This window comes from Drosophila subpulchrella, chromosome 2R, assembly GCF_014743375.2.
Source record: "Drosophila subpulchrella strain 33 F10 #4 breed RU33 chromosome 2R, RU_Dsub_v1.1 Primary Assembly, whole genome shotgun sequence".
Classification (NCBI taxonomy): domain Eukaryota; kingdom Metazoa; phylum Arthropoda; class Insecta; order Diptera; family Drosophilidae; genus Drosophila; species Drosophila subpulchrella.
This window is the reverse complement of record NC_050611.1, coordinates 548633-572212: the sequence shown is the minus strand read 5'-3', so window position 1 is coordinate 572212 and position 23580 is coordinate 548633. Positions and strand designations below refer to the sequence as shown.

General features: G+C 42.1%; 3 protein-coding genes across 6 annotated transcripts; all 3 read left to right on the top strand.

Moving 5' to 3' along the window:
- Positions 1-1267: 1267 nt before the first annotated feature.
- LOC119551653 lies at positions 1268-2049 on the top strand. The gene is made up of 3 exons (XM_037861089.1): positions 1268-1661; positions 1729-1870; positions 1928-2049. The coding sequence occupies exons 1-2, from the start codon at positions 1376-1378 to the stop codon at positions 1806-1808; spliced, it is 366 nt and encodes a 121-aa protein (XP_037717017.1). The 5' UTR covers positions 1268-1375; the 3' UTR covers positions 1809-1870; positions 1928-2049.
- LOC119551652 (UBX domain-containing protein 6) lies at positions 1729-3449 on the top strand. Its single transcript, XM_037861088.1, has 4 exons — positions 1729-1870; positions 1928-2938; positions 3002-3150; positions 3216-3449. Exons 1-4 carry the CDS (start codon positions 1814-1816, stop codon positions 3325-3327), a joined length of 1329 nt encoding a protein of 442 aa, XP_037717016.1. The 5' UTR covers positions 1729-1813; the 3' UTR covers positions 3328-3449.
- A 220-nt stretch (positions 3450-3669) lies between these two features.
- LOC119550871 (protein N-terminal asparagine amidohydrolase) lies at positions 3670-23316 on the top strand. Of its 4 annotated transcripts, none has more exons than XM_037859853.1 (7): positions 10447-10706; positions 20974-21320; positions 21404-21586; positions 21715-21923; positions 21977-22138; positions 22626-22739; positions 22995-23316. In XM_037859853.1, the coding sequence occupies exons 2-7, from the start codon at positions 21068-21070 to the stop codon at positions 23004-23006; spliced, it is 933 nt and encodes a 310-aa protein (XP_037715781.1). In that variant the 5' UTR covers positions 10447-10706; positions 20974-21067; the 3' UTR covers positions 23007-23316. The 4 variants fall into 4 exon arrangements, 3 of the variants coding, with proteins under 3 accessions (XP_037715779.1, XP_037715780.1, XP_037715781.1); XR_005219505.1 differs by having other exon boundaries at positions 10448-10706; positions 22626-22933; XM_037859851.1 differs by lacking the exon at positions 10447-10706 and adding an exon at positions 3670-3826 and having other exon boundaries at positions 22626-23316.
- Positions 23317-23580: the final 264 nt, after the last annotated feature.

Genomic DNA, 23580 nt, shown 5'->3' with positions numbered 1-23580 from the left:
TGCGATGGCAAACAGAAACAGAGACAGAAACCAACGGACCAGAGCAGAACCAAGCCAGTGGAGGGCTGGAGGAAAATCTTACACGCTGCTCGAATTATAAGTCGTCGACATTTTGCCTAGTAGTCGCCACAGAAAAATGAGCCAGCATAAATAAACCAAAGCGAAGCAAGGCGAAATAGAATAGACATTTGTATCTGTTGTTTGTGCCTGTGCCTCTGTCGCTGTTGTAATTGAAGTTGCAGAAAGCCAGAAAGCCCAACAGCCACAGCCACAAAGCCCAAACTAAAGAGAAGCAGAATAAGATGGGGTCTGTCTTGGTCCCCACCTCCATCCTCATCCACATCCACGTCTCCATCGCCGTATCCACGTAGCCAGTGGAGCGCGAGGCATGGCGCATACGGAAGCCATAAGCTGCAAGAGATTTCTCTTCTTTGGCCTCCGCTCGACTTTCGGCTGGCTGTTGAACCCGCAGCGCATCACTGGAGCGTGGTCTCCCCGCCCGCTGATAGTAGTCCTCCTCCCAAGGGCCCCACTTGGCCAAATCACTTGCCCCAAAACGTGTTCAAGGATGCCATCGAAAATCAATCGCAGAAACGAAAACGGAACACTGCCGAAAGGAAGGGATGCCCAAGCACAAATCGCCGAAAATTACAGGAAGCAAAAGCACTTGCCGAAACGATCGAAAATCATTCAATTACGACAGCTGGCCCTGCATATAAATAATGGGCGTGAGCTCCCCAAAACATAATTATGTAACCACACAGGGGAAAAAGAGATCTTGAGATGGCTTTATGAATTCAACAGCAGTATATTTTTTCTTTATATTTTTTTAGAAATTGTGTAATTTTATTTATAGTATTTATATTTATTATTATTTCATGTTTACAAAAGATTTTAATTTTAAAAATTAAATTAAATTATTCTTTGTCCTTTATTTTAAATGTATTTATTTTATTACTTGAAAATTTTTCTTTTTCGTTATATGTAGTTAAAGGGGGGAAAAAAATTGTAGGTGAAATCACAGGTGCACAAATTTATTTCAAATTTATTATTACGAATGAGGTCAGGGCCTTTGGGGCATTAAGTATGGGGCATAAGTATGTTTCCCCCATTTTTGGAACACAAATTTAAATTCAAAAGTGGCGCCAGAAACAAAACTTTCACAACTATCCAACACTTACCGATGTAACTGCTGTTATCGATAAATTACCTTTTGGTATAATTTCATGGTATATTTCACGGTATTTTTAAACAGACTAGCAACGGCCACACCTGCCTCAAAACAAGAAAAAAATTAGGATAATGCTGCGGATATAAACAAAGGATTGTCGAAAAAACGTTTTACACAAGATCGTTGGCACTTCCCCAGCAGGCAATGAGTTTCAATTTCTACGTGGAATCGTTCAATTCAACGTTGCAGTCGATTGCGCGACAAGTGGAGCAATTTGCTGGCGTTGCACTGAAGGCAGCTGTCGATCTGCGCGGAAATCTGGAATCCTTGACCGGCGATTTTCGTTGGCAGAACGGACCCATTGCCTTCACCGACTTACAGGCCACCCTGCTGAAAGTCCTAATCGTCCTTCTGCTGGGAACCTGCGTTCTAGCCGGCTACTCGTGGTCCGTTTACGGCCAAGTCATCACGGAGAAGTTTGTCAGACCAAGTAGGAATATGCTCAAAGCAAGGGGTTTATGTTGATCTCCGAAATACAGATATGTTTTGCGTTTCAGGTACTTTAAAGGAGATCGAGGAGCTTAAATTGTCGGTGGCCAAGTTGAAGTTGCCCAAGGAACACTCTCCGCGCATCTAGAAGCCATGTCCAAGATCAAGAAGTTCTTTTCGCGGAAGAAGGAGGAGGCTGCCGCCTTTAAAGTGGGTTTTTCAAGCACAAGTTATAGTAAACCCCTTAAAAACTAAGTACATTTGCAGCTTAAGCTCACGGGTAGCTCGATGGGCGCAGGTCATAAGCTGAATTCCACCAAACAGGAGGCTCCTTCGAGTAGTTCCCGCCAAAAGTACGAGGCCTATGTTCCACCCAAGCGAAACGATCTGAGTAACGAGGCCAGGGCAGCTGCCAATGCTGCACTGGCTCGCATTGATAAAAAGACATCCAGGGAATTCAACACCTCGCTTTCGGCGGTGAAGGCCCAGGCTAAACGGGAACTGGAGGCGGAGCGTCGCCAGAAGGAGGAGGCGGAGGCCACGGCTTCTACCATCAGTACAACCACTTCTTCTTCCGGTGGCGACAATCGTAACCTGGCCTGCGAGGGCGTCTTCTTCCGCTGCCCCATGATCAGCGAGGAGATTCTACCCAAAAGCGTGTGGAAGGCCCGGATCAAGGAGTTCCTGTACCAGCAGCTGGAGGGAGATCGCGGCCTCACCGGCTGCCTGATCATCCACAACTGCAACGTGAAGGAGAAGGCCGACGAGTGCATTGCCACGCTAATTAGATATCTGGAGAACCTTATCAAGAATCCCGAAGAGGAGAAGTTCTGCAAGATTCGCATGTCTAACAAGATCTTCAGCGAGAAGGTGCGCTACGTGGAGGGTGCGCTAGATGTCCTACAAGCAGCCGGCTTCAATGAGGTCACGATCGATGACGAGCAATTCCTGCTGTGGACCCGGGAGCAAACGGAACGGGATCTCGATTTGCCCACGCTGGTGGAAGCGCTCAAGAACTCTGAGACCATTCCCCTGGAGTTGGACAGGAACATCAAGGTTCTACTTCCATCGCAAGCAAGGCGTGTCGTGCTACCCGATGAGTTCTATCGCCTGGCCCCGGAGGAGATCAAGAAGGAGCAGCAGTTGCGATCGGAGGCCATTGCCCAGTCCCAGATGCTGAGGACCAAGGCGATGAGGGAGCGCGAGGAGCAGCGCAACTTGCGCATGTATCGATACGCTTTAGTCAGGGTTAAATTTCCCAACGGACTCTTTATTCAAGTAAGGCCTTTCGCGATGATGTCATCCGTAGGAATTTTGTGTAATAAGGTGAATCATTTTCAGGGCACTTTCAATGTCTACGAGAAAATAGCCGATGTGTTTGAGTTCGTGCAGTCTTGCCTGGCGGATGAGAGCCTAGATTTTAGCTTGGTGGCCACCAGCGAGGGAAAACTGGGCGAAGAAGACCTGGAAAAGACACTATTCGACTGCAAGTGAGTGCCGGAAACAATAATTTTACATGCAAGAATATTGATTTATGAGAAATCTCTTATTTCAGACTCATTCCCAACTCCTTGCTGCTGTTTAGCGCAAACGGAGTGTCTGCTTCCGTAGAGGCGGATCTAAACTACTTAAAAGAAGATCTTCTGATGCTGGTGCAGGCTATGTAGAAGTGATCTTAACCATCTAATCAGCGGTACTTGTCCCTTACATTATAACGGAGCTGTTGTTATTTATTACTTTCAAATCTATTATTCAAAATCAATTATAAACGCACTTTACAAAAAAAAAATAGAACGTGTTTGTATAAGCCTTAAGACTTAGTGTTCAATGCTGTTGCTTCAGTAAATTTAACCTGTTTTTTTAGGTTTTTAAATATATTTTTGAAAACCTACTTTCATTAATAAAAAAAATGTTTTTGAAATACTTTCAAGCCACTGTGCAGTCAACAGCTGTTTGGTATCTTTTCGCCGACGTTAGTTCAGGTGGTATTTCGGGGATACCTGTAAACGGTCCTACTTAAAGTGGGCGATGAGTGCAAAAATAAACAAATTGCCGTGCTAGCAATTAAAAATAAGCCAACAACCAATAAAGTATGAGCTTAAACTGTGAACTGTGAAGAGTTGCAGAAAGTGTAACGATCGGGGAACCATTTGGTGCTATGTAAATGTGAGTGAGTATGGACTTCCACCCCGGAATCAGATGTTTGTGCAAACAATAACAAAGGGCGGCCAAGTCGTCTCATTAACAAATGTTCAATGATTGCTTAGTCATATTAATTTTGGGGTGGAAAAACAATAAATAATGTTCTTAATAAGCGGGCAGATGTTACGCCTACTTAGAACTACATAATTCCCGCACTCTTCTATGCGGTCAGTTCATCGCGTGGTCTTCTGGCGCATTGTATTTTCCCACTCCACTCGACTTTTCCTGGTCATTATCGAATTATTATTTGTGCTGCTCTCCATGTGGGTGCAATTTGTAAATGCTTAAGCACTAATTTACCAGATGCTTGATGAGACGGCTGTCTCATAAAAGGGCATTTCTGAAAACTCGAAAAACCCTTTCGATTTCAAATATTTATGACTTTCAACGGCTATAAGATAGGAACCTGTAATGTTAGGGACTTTTAACTTTTCATGTAACCTATTTAAGAAGTAACATTTTCACCAATTTAATAATTTTTGGCTTTTTTTGTAAACAATTTAACAGAGCTTCAGATTTTTCTCTAATTCCGTTTGCCCCCAAGACAAATTTTGTTGCGGCGTCCCTGCTGACACCCTCTATAATTCGTCATTCTCCGAATACCATATAATTATATTCGAGTTTAACCAGTTCATATGCGCAAATTTATTTTACTTATGGCATGCAATATGTTTTGTTTTTCGCTCTAAGCTAAGAAACCATAATCTCACTTAATAGTTTTTCAATTGTTAATACATAAACTTATTTATTATTCGTCATTAAATTTGGTATACAACCTTGGAAATGTTGACTTTAACAGACCTTGTGGCTGATGGGATATTGTCGTTCGATCTCGCCCGATTTCAATAGACACCGAACTTGGTTGTCGCTATGATATTTAAAGTAAAAATTTCCAAGAAACTGGGTCGGAATAGAAAAGTTTCCTAATTTCGATTTCAACTTAATTCGTGGGAATCGAAAACTAGAACAGGGATCTTAATCTCTAGTTTGGTTTATTCAATTCCCCTGAGCAAACAGTTGCATTTAATGAACCAATTTCGCAGTTGGGCCGTTCAGTCTATCAGGCGGCATCAGAAACGGTATAAATAAAAGTCGGGGGAGGAATTAAAGAGATTGAGGAGATGGTGGGACAGCAACGGATGCTTTGTCGAAGCTCCCGGCACCGGCAATTTGGCGTAAATCTCGCTTGATCTTGGGAAAAAGTAAATAGAAAAGCACCTAAAATCAAACATTAATGAATCTTTTCGGCGCGGCTGCAGGCTCAGGGCTTAAATTAAACCAAGCAATCGCGCCAAATCGAAACACGCAGCCACGAGAAGGGAGCTGAAAGGCAGAAAGCTAAATAAAAACCAGCCGGAAAGTCAGAAAGCCAGACTGCTAGCCATCGCATAAATTGGCTGGGCTGGAGCCAAAGATTTCATTGTTGGCCATTGCTTATTATGGCCAGGCATCGGATCTAGGCCTTCATTAAACGGCCAAGACCAGCAACTTCAGATGCACTGAGAAAAATGTCACCAAATGTCATCTGATCAATATATGCTGCTGTTATATTTCATTCCAACAGAATGTTCCACAATTTCTTTAAGACCGTGTTCCGTTCTTAGATAAATCAATTTAATTTCAGATACTATCAAATTAATAGGACGAGAATGGCATACAATTTAAAATATTATACTGCATAGGCAATTATAAAACGGTTTTGATTCGTATTTTATTATCATATTTATATACCAGATATGAAGCTCTTTTCTCTGTGTACAAAAGAGCCTTAATTCAACTTTGGTCCGCGAAGCTAGTGCGTGAGATATGCATTATTTATCTAGCGAAATTTTTCTCATTGCTGCGGCAACTTGTTGCAGGCAGACTTCCTGGTTTGCCCAGCTGCGGCCAAGATAGTCGGTGGAATACCAAAATGATACGAATAGTTTGTTTCTGTCGGTAGATAGCGAGAAATATGTGGGACATCCTGAGGATCGTTGTACTTTCTGGGATAGGGGTTACGGGTTACGGGTTACGGGTCACCTCTCGCAGGTTGCAACCTGCACGTGCCTCGCCTCGCTCGACCGCCTGATTGAACGATTGAAAGATCATCACCCGGAGAGAGATCTGGCGGGATAATGATGATGATGAGGTGCAAATTGCCGCTGCCATGAAATTGCAAATCAACTTCTGACTCCCGATTGCACTTCATTCTAAATTGTTTGCTCAGCCCAGCAGCTCTGCTGCGGCGGATCCTCCGGCGTTGGCACAAAGATTGCAAATCGAATTTCCCAATTGCCGGGATGCCGCGCTCGGCTCCATTCTCCGGCTGATTTGTTTTTGTGGTTGCCACGAATCAACCGCACACAACAGCAACAATTGGGATCCCGCCCTTTAACAAGCATTTAGCTTGCTCCGCCAAGCTCGTGACCCATTCCCACTGCCCAGAACTCCTCCAATATGCCGGCAAGTTTATGACCCGACTCGAAATTGAAGTGGAAATCGGTTAGCAGTGGGTTCCCTTTTCGATTTGTTTTTATCGCTCCACGCAAGCGCCCTGCATTTACATATTTCTGCCTGCATTTGAACCCTGAACCCTGCGCCAGGGAAATGGGATCCCGAACGGTGAGCGAGGCGACCGGGCAGCTGTGGTCCGGATTAGCTCACTCCTGGCGGAAATGCCTGCCCTGTGACGGGGAAAACAAACAAATAACAATAATTAAGGCTTTTGCTTTAATTAACACTATTGAACTTGGGCGACTGCTGGCATAGGAAAGAAAAGAGGAACTGGCATTCTCGATAGCCGGAAGTGAGTATACTCTATCTTATCATGTTACTTAATGCTAGAACTTAGTACTAATGGAATAGAGTAAAGTTAAAACATAACTAATCATTAAAATTATCCTATGAAAAACCAAATTCATTCAGCAAGAACGAATTTTTTTTAATCATTTATCATGCCCTACCATTTTTAGAAATCATTCATTTCTTTGTTTTTTAACATATGGCTGTTGAAAAAATAAGAGATCCACGAACATATAAATGGGCACACTACTTATATTTTTAAGTTTTTTGACTGTGTCAAAACATTTTTTAGATGGCCATAGAAAACTTAAATATGAAATGAAAACAAAATCTTAATTGGGCTTGGGCTGAAGAACTAAAAAAGAATTGGACTAAAATAATAGCACAATTTCTGTAGAAATACAGTTCATATCTATCTCCTCGCTAAGGGGTGTTTTTGTTTTATAACAAACATAGACTGTTTTAACAATTATTTCATAATGAAACATTAAAAAACCCCTTGTTACATCATGAAAAGACTACACGACATACTCTAGCTTACCCTTTCTGGGAACCTATCACAATTTGCAATCAAATAAGAACTTCCGGTCCACTCAGCGAGTGTTTTATGAATGAAAATCTTGTCTCATTGTCTCATCCAGCTCCTCATCATCGTTGTCCAGTAGTCGATGTCCATCGCAAGCGATCGTCACGCTCATTGCCAATTAGTGCAATCAACTGCGTCGATGGTGGGTGGGGTTCTCGGAGCGGGATGCTGAGCGGAATGGGTGCTCCACTGGGTTCTGTTTGCTCAGACCTCAGCCTAGACAATTGCCAGGGAAATCTTACAGAGTTCACAACTTGATAAGATTAATTGACGGGGTCTCCCTTCTGTTAGAGCGCTTAAACCAGTTTATGGTAAAGGGAAAAATAATGCAAAATGTTTATAATATTCGTTTAGTTAATAAGATATTTTTAATGCCTCTTTTTGAGAATGTTTTGCCTAAAAAATACTTAAAACCAAAACACAAATTCTTTAACTGGTTTTATCCGCACTGTAAGCTGTAAATTATATGGTACTAGAGAAGGATCATAACTTTTAAGATGCAAAATGTGTATTATATTCCATTAATTTTACATTAAAAATACTTAAAAGCAAAATACAAATTCTTTAACTGGTTTTGTACGCACTGGTACTAGAGAAGGATCATAACTTCTAAGATGAAATATGTCGACAATATTCCTTTAATTTATGAGATATTTTAAATTTATTTATTTGTTGGGAACGTTTTACATAAAAATGCTTAAAAACAAAATATAAATTCTTTAACTGGTTTTATCCGCACCGTTAGCTGTAGATTATATAGTACTAGTGAAGGATCATAACTTTTAAGAAACATAAAGGAATAACGTTAGGAAAATTTAAAAAAACCCGTTGCCCAAAACTTGTTGAGTACTAAAATCGTCAGTGATTAAACAACATAATTAAAGTGATCAGATATTGCAACAGCCGAATGTAAATTTAATCAACTATCTCGACCAGCAGCTTGTTCAATTTATAACGTAGCCCCTGTGATAAACTCCGCCTCCCCAAGCCCCTTAATCTAACCACTGCAGTCAATTTCAAATACATTTGCAATTTGTCAAATTTTGGTAGCCAGTGCCAAGATAAATTAATTTCGGCATCGATTTGATCGCTTGTCTCTGGTCATTTTGCATGGCTGTGGGCTGGGGGACAGGGAACGGGGGCTTAGGGGCTTGGGGGGGTGGCTTAGACCATGTTAGCCACAAGCCAACATGGCTTGGCTCATTGTAAATGTGCTTTAATGACCACCGGTCAGCAAATCTCATTTTTTGTCGAGGGACCCCATGCCGTTTCACACACACAGAAAGAGACGGGCGGGCTGGTGGCTTGGCAAAGATTTCTGGTACCTGTAAAACCCCCTCGCAACTCCCCTGCGTCCATCAACCGCCAAAATAATGACCACTGTCCACATGGTGCAAAATTAGACATATTTTCTTCTTACTTCGGGTGCTATCTGCCGCCCCTCGTCCCGCCCTCCCACATCTTGGCTCACCTTTTGCATTTTCAACACCAAAAAGTTTTACATTCGGATTTTCCGCAACTGCTGAGAAAAATGACATTACAAATTGTGGGACATTTGTCTAATTAAATCCCTGCCTGCTCCAATAACGAGAGCTTAGATTACAATCTCACAGCGGTGCGTAATGGCTTTTGAGCCAACTTCGGGATGAAGTGGCTATTTGGGGAAGGGCGGCTGGTTGAAAGGTTGCATTTTGGGGTAAAAAGTTGGGAAAATTTAGTTAGGACGAGGACGGAATTCGAGTGATGGAGGGCTGCACTTTGCGCTCCAGTTTCAGAAGGAGGATTTGATGCTAATCATTACATCCTAGTTAGTTTCCAGAAAATTCATTGTTCAAGACAAAAGAGTAGCAGCCTAAGTTAACTTTCGTTTAGTATTGACACACATATTTTGTAGAATCAACAGATTAGTATTTAAGTTAGTTTTGAAAAAGAAAGTTTTTAAAATTCGGTTCATAAAAAATGTAAGAGGAAAGTAAAAGGTTTTGTGGCTTAAAGATATCTTACATCGTCGGAAATGCTATCTTCGTCCTGTAACAGACTTTATAAAAATATAAAAATCAGGTTTCGTAGAACTTTAGTATATTCATTAGATAATTTATAAAAAAGATAGATAAAAAGATTGAAAATATATTGAAATTTTACACCCAGAAAAAGGATGGAAGGTATGGACTAATTCTAAACTCTAAACTTACAAAGGGAATTAGCCACTAAAAAATATAACCGAGCGCCAGCGGTACAGTTTCAGCTTCCGGTTTATTTGACCCGGGTTCGAGTCCTGCACAAGACAATTTTTTTTTCTGAGTGTATAAATCGAATTTAAATCCATATAAATAGACAATTTTTACAAAATTTCCTTCCAAGCATATTTTTTTTTAAATCGACTCCTTTGTTAGCTTTATTTTTATTCCATCTTATAAAAAGTAAAATTATTGCAATATTCGAATGGAACTTTTCGGGTTAAAGCTAAAATGATATTATTATCTACATACGTAGGAAGATAAAAATTACAAGCCCTGCTAAAAAAACGTCTGACTAGTATGAATCTTTCAAATTACAACTGACCAAACGATCTTTCAATATTTTATGGAAAACCGACATCAATTAATTCATCTTCTCTAAGTGGTTTCATAATGGTAAAATAACATTTTTCCTATAGAAAACCCCTTGAACGTTATTTTTATTTAATTCAGGCGAGATAGGGGCAATCCCCACTGCATTTGCTGTACATAAAGGGCTGGCCACTGACCAATTAGAAGAGCAAAAGAAGTGCAACCCCAAGCGACCGCTGGCCAAAACGAGTGACAGAGGACCGGCATCTAATGAAATTAAGTCGAATCTCGAGCAGTGAGCACTCCACTCAAAGCTATCAAACTCGGATTACTCATGTGGAACCCACTCAATGACCGACTGATAAGAACACGTGTTGCTCCATCCGCCGTCTTGCTCGCACCTCCCCAAGCGAGAGACAGAGAGCGAGGGAGAGGCTCCAAGGCGGGAGAGGGAGAGGCTCAGCTCGCGAGAGCGCGACTCGACGAGGGGTCCAATTAGATTACCGGCAGCAAGCATGCGCTCCCTTTCTGCCCAACGCAGGCTCAACTGGAAACTGTTCCAAAGGCTTTGGCGCTGGCGCTGCTCTCTTATTCTCGCCGAGTGTCTTTTGGCCCTCCATTCGCCAGTCGACTTCGACTTGGACTTTCGGCTCAGTTGCTTTTGAGTCTCATTCCGGTTTGCTGCTCGTCGTCTCGCGGATACTTCAGCGCACTCGCAGTTTCAGTCCGAAAATTCCTCTTAAATCCAAGGGATATTTAAAACTAACAGATACTAAAAAAACAGAAACAGTTTTATAAAAAAAGTATTAAAGAAATGCCGACGGCTTAGTGAGAAAACAGTGAAAAATAACAATCTGAAAGTGGATTTTATCACTAGAAAGCCTGTAAAGATCCTTTTTAGTGCAGTGAGAAATTAAATATCAAAGTAAGTTATAGAATATAATGCCCAAGCTAACCCTATAGATCCACAAAAAAGCTTTTTGCCTCTGGTAGGTAAATATATACCATTTATATGAATAGGATCTATATAAAATCTCCAAATACTGAGAGAAATTGTAAATAAATGTAAGTTCTACAAGATTATGGCCATGTAAAACATGGTTCTTGGTTCCAGTTGGTATATAAAGATATACTATGGATAAGATGAGAAAGCCTTTGGGAACCCTATAAAAAACATTAAGAGTCAGAGAATCATTGCAATTTCCAGAAGATAATACCTTTGAAAAAAACATTTTGGTTTAAATTACCCTTCAATATATTTATAATCTATATAAACCAACGAAAGTGAGTGGAATCTATCTTGGAGTCCATCCGCTACCATATTTGAATTCCCAGTTTTAGAATAGACACTCACAAAAATATTCCTTATCGCATCGCATTGCCCGAAGATCGTTAATATTTATGGGACACTGCTAGGGGATAGGATCCGAGCTGCGAGGAGCTGATAAGCCAGCGACGCTGATTATTCAGCAATATGCATCAGAGGTCTATATTGTGTTGCTTCATTCAGAGAGCGATCCTATCGTCTTATCTTCGATTTTCCCGCCGGGTTTTCCCGGCTATCGATCACTTTTCCTCGAAATTAATAACTTTTGTGAGAACAACTGGCAGCCAACAGGCGCACAGCGAAATCATGTTCGAGTGATTAAATTAATTAATGATATAGACACACTGCGCAATAGTGTCCACGCAACCGATGGAGAAGATCTTCGGTGTGCAGATCCAGAGGCTGGCGATCCTGCAGCGGCCAACGCCACATGATGCGGATCGCCGGGCCCAAGTCTTTGGCCAGAACCCAAGCTCTTGGCCAAGACCCAGTCTGAAGCTGCAGAGGCGAGCAGATCGTTGTCTTAACTTGTCGTACACGATGTCTTATACGTGTAGCAACAATTTATTTCGCCGGCCAATGAATCGATCGCCAGTGCAATCGATGATCATGGTCTTTGGGAAAAGGAGTCTGCGGCTCCGCTATCCCTGGCGATCAATCAAGCCCGGCTGGATGATCAGTATTAGCTGGTCTAAAAATAATTATACGTTGGCTATCTCCATCGATGAGAGAAAAAAAACGAAGAACGTGTAACCAAATGGGTTCGTTTAGTTTCATACTTATGCCGGCTACATTTGGGTGGGTTATTTAATACAAATATAATATAGCTTACCAAAAATAGATTACTCTAAATACGGGTGTTGGTATACCCATTTAAATTATAATTTGATTGAGTAAGGGAAAAATATGAATTTTAGTTTTTGTTCTTGTTTGTTTATATAATTTTTATTCGCTGATAGGGATGCCCCGACATTAAACAATTTGAGTTAACATAAAAACAACAATTAAGCTGATAAGCAGCAAAATATAAAAATATAATTTTTATTTATACTCTAAAAACGATTGAACTGCAAATTTATTAATTAATAGGATGTTTAGACATGCTATTGGTTTATTTAGAGGCATTAAAATGAACTACATATAAAGTCTCGATTAGGAAAACTAAAACAGTCATGCTAAAGACCAAAATTATTTACCAACAGATTGCAGCTTACAATGGCTGCCTTCATATAATCTATAATCTATATAAGCACTATGGTTTTTGAATATTAATAATTCACCGATAAGATAAAGACCAAAATTATTTACCAACAGATAGCAGTTTACAATGGCTGTCTTCATATAATCCGTAATCTATATAAGCACTTTGATTTTTAAATATTGATAATTCACCGATAAGCGCCTTATATATAGACAGCATGAGTCAGATCGACTCAGTACACTTCAGTCAGATGTCCGAACATCTCATTTTTGCTTGCCTTTAGGTTTGCCTTTTGGGTTTGTTAAGACTTTACGACTTGTGTAATTAGTTTTTCCCTCGAAGATCTTTTATGGCGACCGACAGACTCCGAGATATGTATATAGATGTGCCAGCACCACTTGCACCACACAGCGAAGCCCAAACTCTCTCTATTACACTTAGTGTTCCAAAAAATATGCCATTAAAAATTGGAGTAACTGTTTTTCCAACTAATATCTGTGTCCAAAGCGCTAATTGAAGGCAACTTCACAACTTCATAGGCGACTCTCCCAGCAGCCGACTCCTCCGGGTCGGGGGTCAAAGTTCTTTCAGTTTGTGTGTGATTTTCTCGAGATGGGGCCGAAAAGAGCTCGACTGACTGACGACAAGTGCCTGTACACCTCTTTCAAGTAAGCTGTCAAAGACAGCCCGTTGGCCGAGCTTGTTTACAGCCTCCGATGCTGAATTAATTAAACTAACTCTCGGCTGGCCGAGGCATAACCCCTTGGCAGCCAGGTGAGTGCAGCTCAATTTGTACTTTTCGAAATTGGTCAGTGTAACCCGAGGACAATGACTTGGGCTGCCTTCGACTCCCTTTTGGCCCCAACTTGTCTGCCGGGCACTCGTCAGAGGTCCTTACAAGAAAAGGACATAATTGCTGCAATAGATTCTCGACAGAAGTTGAAAGGTTGCATCAGCTGAGGATGTCTTTACAGAGACTTGAAAACGGGGATGAACTGTACACATGGAAAAATAGGTCGCTTACTCTTTAACTGAATTCTCCATTTGCAGCCTTTGGAAAATTCGTAACATATTTTAAAAATACTCGTTCTTTTTTTATAAACGCATGGATTTAAAATCTTGAAAAACTAGAGATAAAAGCTTTTACAAATTATATGAACATGTTATATAGAGTGTACTTACATCCTCTAAAAGGTTACTTATGGATTTCGCGCATCATAGTTAAGGATTGAATGAAATTTTATTTACATATACTTACAGTACTAAGATTTCTATTCGTAAGGATACAGTATTGAAATTGCAATTTTCCCTAATCTATCCCTGAGTCAGCCATCTCATTTGCCCAACATTTTAATTTCCTCCTTCGACTTTGTCAGGGGTCAGAGATTTTCTAAAGCTTCGGCCACAACATCACCCACCTCTGAATCCATTTTGTGTGCGATGGTCTATTGATTGGAATATTCATTGAATAGTTTTTAAGCTGATTTATATGCTATTGTGTGTGGTGCTGTCGATTTAATAAATTTTTAATTTCAACTCCGGGTCTGTCTGCTGCTCCTGCCGCTGATGGCTCCTAAATCCACACATAAAAGATTCAATCAGCGGAAGGAGCAGGGAGGAGTCGGAGGCCAGAGAGCCGGCGATGATGATGTTGTTACTGCTGGTGTGCCTGCGTTCAGGTATTAATAATGCCGGGCACCGAATAATCCCCAGAGCTCCCGAGACATCGTAATTTGCAAAATGCACAATCGCTTCCTATAAATCAAGCCGGGGAGACACGCCGGGCAGCAGCGTCGAAGAGAATCTATTCAGATCCCATCGCGCAGGGTTGAAATATATATTTCACCTGGCCGAATCATAAGAGTTCCTACAAAGGCTTTCAAAACGAAACCAAGCCGAATAGCTGCTCCGCCGTCAACTGCTATCAATCTCAGGTGAAATGGAGCTGCGTCCGCCGGCCATTAGATGCTCCCTGGTGCAGCGCAGCTCGCGGAGCTCCATTCCGCTTTCAGGAGACCAGCCATCCAGTCCCATGCAATCCCGACCAGCCTCGCAGTCATCGCAGGCCAAGCTGCCCCGCTCAAAGGAAAGCGCCCGTCGCAATAGATCGCACATTGCAGATAGAGGCGTGCCTGCCACTCCACTCCACAAAATCGAGGAGTGACAAATCTTACGGCGAAATCTATATACCCTAGAAGGCAGCACACGTAAATGGTTTAATGATAATATTTGAACCTTGGGGCTTGGTAAATTGTTTCACCAAAAGAAGGGATGAAAGTAATAATTTGAAATATTGTGATCAAAGGTGTTTAGTAAGATATATAGTAAGTAATCAAGAGACTTATGTAGTGAACAAATAATGTATCATTTAAAAATGAAATTGTAAAAGAGTCTTCAAGTGTAACCAACCCAAGCCGGGGTACCTTCCTTGTGGTATGTACCTCCTTAAAAAATAACGCAAAAATAGTGTTATTTATCCCTTAAGTTGGTTATTAAAATTGTAAGATAACCCAATCTGAAAAATTAAAGCAAAAATTTAAAAATACTTAGCTCAGAATGATAACTTCTTAGCATACCCTTCGCTTTAAAGGGTATACAAAAGGCAAAGCCAAACAATGAGCTGCAATTTCTGGCCACAAAGGATGAACGCAGCGCGTATGCCGGGCAGGGAAGAAAACAAAATAAAGGAAAAATCAAGAAAAATAAAAGAAAGAAAAGGAAAGAGTTGGGGACAAGAGCCGAGGAGAGTTGGATAGATGGAGCCGGGATCGGGGAGTTGCAAGAGTCGCACATTCGGCGAGCGCCTTCAGCAGTTGTTATAAATTATAGTGCCGCATGCGGAATGAATGCCCAAGATCAAACCGGTGGTACGTAGTACGTACACACACACCACAGATACAACAAACCGCCGAACCGAAGGGGGAGGGCCGATTGGGCGGTTGGTCGGCTGGGCGGCTATAAAAACAAACCTCCGCCCCCGCACGTAGTCGGTTGTGGCCGTTGTTGTTGGTGATGTTGCGGTTGCTGTTGCTGTTGCCTGTTGCTGCAAAATATTTAGCAGTGTACCGCTATGAAATTTGGTATTCCAAGACGGGACCAACATGCCGCCTCAGCGGTGCAGGGCACTGAAAAAACTTAGATATTCATATATTTTAAGCAAAATTAACTTGGGTTGAAATACATGTCCTATGAAAACTTGTATTAATAAATTTTAAGATCTATTGGACGGAGGTGTCATACTGTGCTTGTAAAAAATTTAAAAAATGTATATTTTAAGGCTGTAGTTAGTTGATCTATCTAATCGAATTTCTTATTTTTATAAATTTTTTTAAACCTTGTAAATTTGGGAATACAAATTAAATTTTTTTTATGGGTTAGTTATGCTGTATAAAGCTGAACTTTATTTTAAATAAGGTATTTAATAGATCAACTCGCAAATGCTTGCATTTATTTTTTTTCGTGTGTCTTGGCGGTGGTGCAGCAGTTGGGCTGCCATTACCATTACCACGTTGTAGGCATGTTGTAAATGCCAGCCGACTGCTGTGGATTTTTGTCGTTTTCTGCTGCTGCAGTTGTTTGGTATATATGTCGGTGTGTGTTTTGGCCATAAAAACAGAAATAAGCCCACGGAAAACATGTCCAATTGCGCTGGCAAATATTCTACGCTGGCGGCTCATCTGACAAGAAAACAAACGCAAATGCAATGGGCAATCCTTGATCGCAAATTTTTAGGAATTCGGTGATTCTTATGAGTTACTATGGCGAAAAAAGCCAGCTAATTAGTTATAAAGGTTAGGAAAAAAGGTATACAGAAATCTCAGGAAATTACATAGGTGTGAATGTTATTTGTAATTATAAACAGTATGGAAAGATAGCAGTGGCGTTTTCTATTCATATTGAATATTGCGTATCGTTACGAAATTTCTGAAATTGAAACCTATTTTTATATTGAACCCAAAACTGTATCCAAGAAAATACAAATTTTAATTTTAAAATAAATATTGACATTATAGTCATCCGCCAAAAGTATCTCCCTTTCATATGGTCCACTGCTAAATAATAATCTACATATCAAAAGTCCAGCGACTTTCCGAGAATTTCGCAGTTTGTTTTTCAGTACGTAAAGCGCAGTCCATAAAAGCCAAACGAGTTTAACTTAGTTAGAGTAAGTCAGACTTTGGTTTCAGCTAATGCAAAGCGACGGCGGGTTTGTTTGACGAGTGCAACTGCGGAGGAGAGACAAACAAAGTGCCGCGGTTGTCAAGCAGCAGCAACAGCAACCATATCGGCGAGACAAAAAATACAACAAATTAAAAAAACACAAAAAAATACGAAAAACTGAAAGAAAACGACTGCGTTTGGGACTGTGTGCTATGCTAATTACTGGACATGACGGCAGCGCAACGCTTTCGGAATCGGCGGACCCCATCCACATCCATGTGAACAAAAGGCGCAAACGTTTACGCACACTCCGCTCAGTCGCATTGCATTTGCATAAGCAGCCATAAAAGCAAAATAGGGAAAAACAACCAGCTGGCTGAGGAGGCCTTCGGTAAAAACAAAAAGTAACAGAGACTGCGACGGCGGCAACTTAGCAGATACTACACGACAGCAACAACATCGGACGATCCCAACTTAGTAATGGGACAAGAGACTTAGTGAGAATTCGCCTTCTTGGGCCTGACTGCTGTGTGAAAATAGATTTCCTTTTCGGCTGACTCTGGGAAATTGTGCGATGCAAATGGCACTAAATAGGTGATTTATTCTGGGGAGTCTGAGTAACGTACTAAACAGGGGTCTTATCCTGCGAGTTTATGTAACAGCCTCCAGGAATCGAAACCCATGGTGGGATCTTCTTCATCTTCATTTTATAAATCTCTGATTTATCGTCATTACCTTATTTCTTAAAACACAAGATAGGGAATCTGAAGATCTACAAAAAATGTTCAGTTACGCCATAAAGGTGGCAATAAGTTAAAGGTTAACTAGCCACATCATTACAGCCAAATATCATTTCGAAATTCGAATAATCTAGACTTTTTTGGGACTTGGAAGTAAAGTTTATAGGTTATCGTTTTTCTAGAAGTTTACTAACTCTGAAAGCATTTTGCTATTTGCTAAACTGTTTGAAGTCGTCATCTGAAATATAATTGATGTACTTAAAGTCGATTAAAGGCATGCGCGGATTCACGGGAGGATAAAGGGGATAGATATGTATTATATTCCAAATTTTATTTTTTTATTTTATTTCTACCCCCCCACAACCAAATTCACAAAAGGTAGTCTAGAAAGCTTAGCTACCTAACTGACCTGATTGGTAATATAACTAAATCAAAGAACTGCGGTAACTTCAACTCTCTATTGAAATGTAAAATCTATTGTCAACTCTCTATATCCGACACTCCCTTTTGCGATCCAACTACTGAGTGATTGACAGCCAAGTACCAAGTCGTAACTTCCAGATACTTTACTGCACTTCTAATGGAATGGGGCGATGACAGTACGCGTATAATGAACCTATCATCATTAATCATTATCTGGATGAAATAGAATTATAGAATTGAATTGCTGATTTGAGCACACCGAGCCACGGGGAGCACGACGATCGGCAATTCTAATTAGAGCTATTCAGGAAATCTCCGACTTTAGACTTTGGATTTTCGGCTTTGCATTGGCATCTTCCATCGCGGGTCTAGACCAAAAAAAGGAAAACAGCAAACGACACGAAAAACATGGCCAGAAATGTCAACTGGGATTCAGTCTGTTCCTCCGGTGCTTGTTATTTCTTTCGGCTGATTTTGGCATCCCAGAAAGTTGTAACCGCCAGAGAGGAACACGAAGCCCAGCTTCCACTCAATGTAAACTTTCGATTTCCTTTTTTTGGTCCTACCACGGTGACCATTTCTTGGGGAGCTCGGCTCGGAAGGTAGCCGGCCTCACGATATTTGCGTGCCAAAGCGAAATTGTGTGGAAGTCAATTGGCAGTCACGTTTGGCCAAAGCCATTGGACCTGGTCTTGGACCAGGGCCAAAACAATCCACTGCAGCTGGGCCAAATTAAATTGTCAGAGCGGCATTAAATGGGAGCGAATGGGGATCGGCGGGGGCAGAGCCCACTGTAGGAGCCAGAGATAGAGTTATCTTTCGATTAACAAACGATTGAAATTAATTTTACAATATTTCCGCATGCCGGCCATGAAATGTGTGGAAAACAATGACAACTGCAACAGCAGCAGCCGCAGCAGCAGCAGCAGCAGCAACAATAGGAAAATCACGAACCCGGAAGAGGCCCTCCACTGAAGCTCCAGACTTGGCCAGATCCAAGTCGCTTTGATTCCGATTCCTCCACCATCTCCGCCCTCTCCGCAGGCCTCCTTTTCCCCGCGGTGGCTTCGGTTTCCCGCCAGCAATTTCTTCATTTCTGCCGGAATTTCGGCCAGGGAACCGGTTGTGATGTAGCTCGTATTTTGGCTGAAATTTGTTCGCGCTCGCGTTGACAATTGTGTCGTGTAAAGGGCTGCCCGAAAGAATGCCAAATGTGCGGCCAGCGTGTTCCGACAGCTGGAGAGATGGGCTGGAAGCCAGAGGCTGGGTGTAAATTACTTGGCCAGAACCAGAAACAGAACCAGAGCCGGAGCCACCGCGAGGAGTAGCAGTTGTAGCTGTTGCAGTCTGTCAGTTGCAGTTGCTGCCGCCGTTGCACTCGTCAAAAGCGCAATCAATCATGTGGCCAAGAATGCCCGGCCAGTAGACAAATGGAACCTGTTTGCGGCCCGGCACTGGCTATCAGTGTTAAATCTACAAGATCATTTTGCCTGCCCAGCCGCAAACCCATAATTTGTGATTGTTATAAGCCAGAACCGTAACGAGTTCCACGGACCAGTCGTCGTAATAGACTCGTCGCCGGCCTAATGAATTGAATCGTTTCTGATGGCCTTGTTGGCTGCGTTCTTTCGCAGCCATCACCCGTTCGACTGCCATCGATCACGCCGGAATTGGGGACTCCTCTTTCGCTGGCCGCGACTTCTTGGGATTCTGGTTTTCGGCCGGCCCTATCAAGTGGAGGGAATCTCTGGCCCAGGCACGAACTGACTGGCAAGACCGCCCGCTCAGCCAGAGTCAACAGAACTTTTGGGTCTTTGATTGGGAATCAGTTGGGGAAAACTCGGTCATCCTGCCTCACCTACATAGATCGCCTGCATTCTGCGGCTCCTTTCCTGCTTCACTCCATTGCCTGGCTGGTTCAGCTGCACAGAAAGAATCAGGATGGTATGTGCAAAAAATATAATGAAACAATAACACAAATATCTCTATCATAAGCTATAGTTATATTATAAATTTTAAGTCTAAATAGAAGTACTTCAAATTAAATTAAGTTCAAATTCAACGTATTTATCGAGTTCAATCCACTCCTTCATTATTCAAATGTTTGTAAACCCTCTTTCTCCCAGTGTGGCCATCCATCCTTTGGCTCCGAGAGTGGAGCGCGCCTATCGCCAACTGTCATCATTTTCAAATTATTTCTCGTTGAATATCTAATCAAGATTCATGCATGATCGCGGCTAAATTGCTTCCAGGCAAGACCAGGCCGAAGACCAGCATAACAATTGCTATTCTAGCCGGGTTCCTGAACCATCCGGCATCCAGACGGAGCTCTTCACGTTTTGCTGTTTGATTTTGCCCCAGCGTTTCCATTGTTTTCCACCCGAACGGAGTTAATAGTGTTGTTCCCGACTGGGATTCTTTGGGGCTTTGTTTGCATTTTGGTTTATTTTCTTAAGATTTCTCTTCTTTATTTTTTGTTGACAAGCAGACAACGAATTTTTCATCGGGAATTAGCCCCGACAATTGTTTTTCGCTGCCCATGTAATCATTTATGTTTATGAGTCTCTTACGACGCTGTTACTGTACTCGCATATGCACTTATACTTGAACTTTAGCTTGTCTTTATTTCGCTTAATTGAAACTAGACAGCATCCGTAGGTAAATAATTCAATTACCCACCAGGCGGTGACTCAGATCGCGTTGCAGTTGCACTCGGGCACAGGGTGCTGCCGGGCAATATGAAATTCTATTAAATTTGTTGTTCATTTGGTGGTTAATTCGCTGTGGCGGCCACTTAATGGTTATTAACTTTCGTGTGACATCTGTGACTCGGGGTGTTTGCCTCAATTGCCGGCCATATGGGCGGCGGGTATCACTCCGTAAATTGATGACCCCCCGGTGGCCTTCTAATTGTTTCATTAGATTTCCCGAAGAGCCACGAGCCGGCCAAGGGACTGGTCCACCGCGGCCCCTTCTGAGCCACGCCCCTGCGAACCAATTTCAGGGTGTCCATTGTTGGCAGGCCGATGAACAGGGAATCGAATCAGCCGCGGGCCCACAACTCTTGACATTTTTATTTGCACTTCTTGTTCGAGAGCTGGGTAAATTTACGAGTCAGCCGAGTCAGCCGCGGAGGGATCGAGGTGTAAACATATTTCTCAGCCCGGCTGCATGAAATTATTATCAAACATGCAAATCTGCTGCGGTTGCGGGCATCGTAAATTGATTTTTATGCTGCTGCTTCTGTTGGAGTTTCAGGTTCAGGGGGGAAGACATAGTTACTTGTGTATTTCCCATCTCCATTGGATTCTAAGTAATTCTGTGTCTCTACCTCTTACAGTTGCCTGCTACTTGTCTTGCCCGAGACAAAATCCCAGTAACTTAAAGCGAAACCCTTGGACCAGGGTCAAGGAAGGACCAAACCCACAGCCAGGATGGTGCTCGTGCTGAATGGTGTGCTGCAGGACGACTGCCCCATGGACACCAACAGCCTCTTCCTGCAGCATCCCGTTTACAGAGACTACGCCCAGCAGCTGCACTCCATCCAGGCCAAGTCGGTGGGGCCGGTGGGTCTGCTCTACGTGGGTCAGCGGGAACTGGCCGCCTCCGCTCCACACGACAAGCACGTCAACATCATTGGCGCCGACGATGCCACCACCTGTATTATCGTCGTGGTCCGACACTCGGGTATGTTTCCCACTGTCCTTCGCCCCATAAATAAGCTTCATTTGGCTCATTAACCCTGGCTAATTCCCACCATTCCTCGTCAGGATCTGGCGCCGTGGCTCTGGCCCACTTCGATGGCAGCGGCGTGGACGAGGCTGTGTGCACCATGGTGTCGCGGGTTCAGGAGCTGGCCGTCGGCTATCCGGAGGGTCGCATCGAGTTGCAGTTGATTGGTGGCTATCGGGATGCCAAGGGCTACGGCGAGGACGTCTTCTTCAGCATCATGCGTGAGTAAAACAGCTGGTTGCACCACAAGTACCATCAGCTTGGGACAGATATTTAAATAGTTACAGTACAATTATAAATATAGAAAATTCTTTAGTAATATTTTTGAAAATGAATTTGTTTGTTTCAGAATCATTCCACAATCACCTACTCGAGATCGATCTAACGCAGGCCTGCGTGGGCGAGCTGAACACCATGATGCGCGGCGAGATTAGCTGCCCGATCATTTACGGCGTGGGCGTCAACATCAAGACTGGTGAGATCTTTCCGGCCTCTTTTCCGGACCGAGGACCAGATCGGGAACTGCGCGATGCTCGCATTTTTATGGGAGCGCAGTCGGTAAGTCAAGCCTGATCCCAAAATGCCATCTCGCTAATGGTCTATGCCCACAGGTCCTGGATGTATACGACTCCTCGCTGGGCATGCTTCGTATCGGACCCTTCAACTATGATCCGCTGCGCGGCGCCGATCTGTGGCTTTCCCAAACGGATGAGTTTCTGCTGCAGCACCTGTCCTCCAGTCCCGACGTGGAGCCGCCCCACTTTGCGCCCCAGGTGTGTGAGCGTCGAGATCTACACAGAGAGGAGCTTTCTTTGTTCAACAACATTTTTTTAGGCTTCTTAAGGGGTTGTCAACGAGAAGAAACTTCCATTCAAAAAAATCAAAGAATTAAAAATATCTTTATCAATCGTTACTTCAACCGAATCGTTAGTTATATGTTGATTGAGTTTCTGGTTTTTTAGAGTTGTATATTCTCAATTCAAATAGTCCCATCAACCATTCTACATTTAAAATCAGGCATCGCAAGGTAACCACTCATCTAAGTGTATGATTAAAACCATGTTCTGCAATGTTACAGGAAAAATAGATAATCCGAATTATTAGAAGAAAGGTTTTCCAATTTAGATAGGCCTTTTTAGGACTTTGTCCCCATCACTATTTGCTTGTCCTTTTTTCCCAAGTTTAATGAAATTTAAAACAAAATTGGTCTAAAGATTTGTATTATTCTCTGTGTAATTTAAGTACTTACTTCCATTTCAGACGCGTGCAACCATTAGATTTATACAGGAGAACCAGTTTCCCGCCGTCACCGTCTTCAGGGACAACCGGCCTCGCTACTTCCGGCGGGATGATGCCACGGGCTTCTGGGTGCTGGTTAGATATTAAAGCTTACTTTAGTGTTTAGTTGTTACGCAATTCGAAACTGTCGCAGATGTGTTAATCAGCTGGTGCATGTGTTAATTGTCGCTGTCCACCGCAAATGCTTCTGCCTGCCTTTTGTTTGAGTTTAAATCGTTGAGTTGATTATATTCGGCTGTAATTGTCATTGCTGTTCTGATTAATCTGATGTAATTATAGCCCGATTAGCAATTGTAATTGATGTATGCGACATAATCTCTCTTCAATTAGATACAAGATTGAGTTCCGACGCTGGAGACGGTTGCTTGGGACGAGCCTTAGAAATGGATCTGAACTGGAAACGTTAAAGCGATAAATAATGATTAATAATTATTAAAAGTGTATGTGCACATGTGCATGTAAATATTTATGTGAACCTTATTAAAGAATCGATTACTATTTAAAAGAGATCCCTAGCAAAATATATACATATGCGCATACCCCGTGTAAACGAAAGGAAACAATTTCGAATGCAATCATTTTAGCTGTAACTATAACCTGTAATCAAAAATTTAAGAAAAATATATAAAAATGGCTTGGCTATACATACACACAACAAATTCCATTGTTTCCATTATACGTAGATTTTCGCTTGGGAGATTTCATTTGAATGATTTATTTTCCTAGAATTTTTACTAGTTTTAGTTTATTGAATTATTTAATAGAAGCAGGCAATATTTTTATTAATGCTTAGAAATCTTAAGGGAAAAGGGAAAATCCCCAAAAATCTCTTGAGTGTACAAAGGCGACTACTATAAACTTTTAGCCGCATAAGTAAAAATCATATATGATATTCGGATCATAACGATTGAGAGAT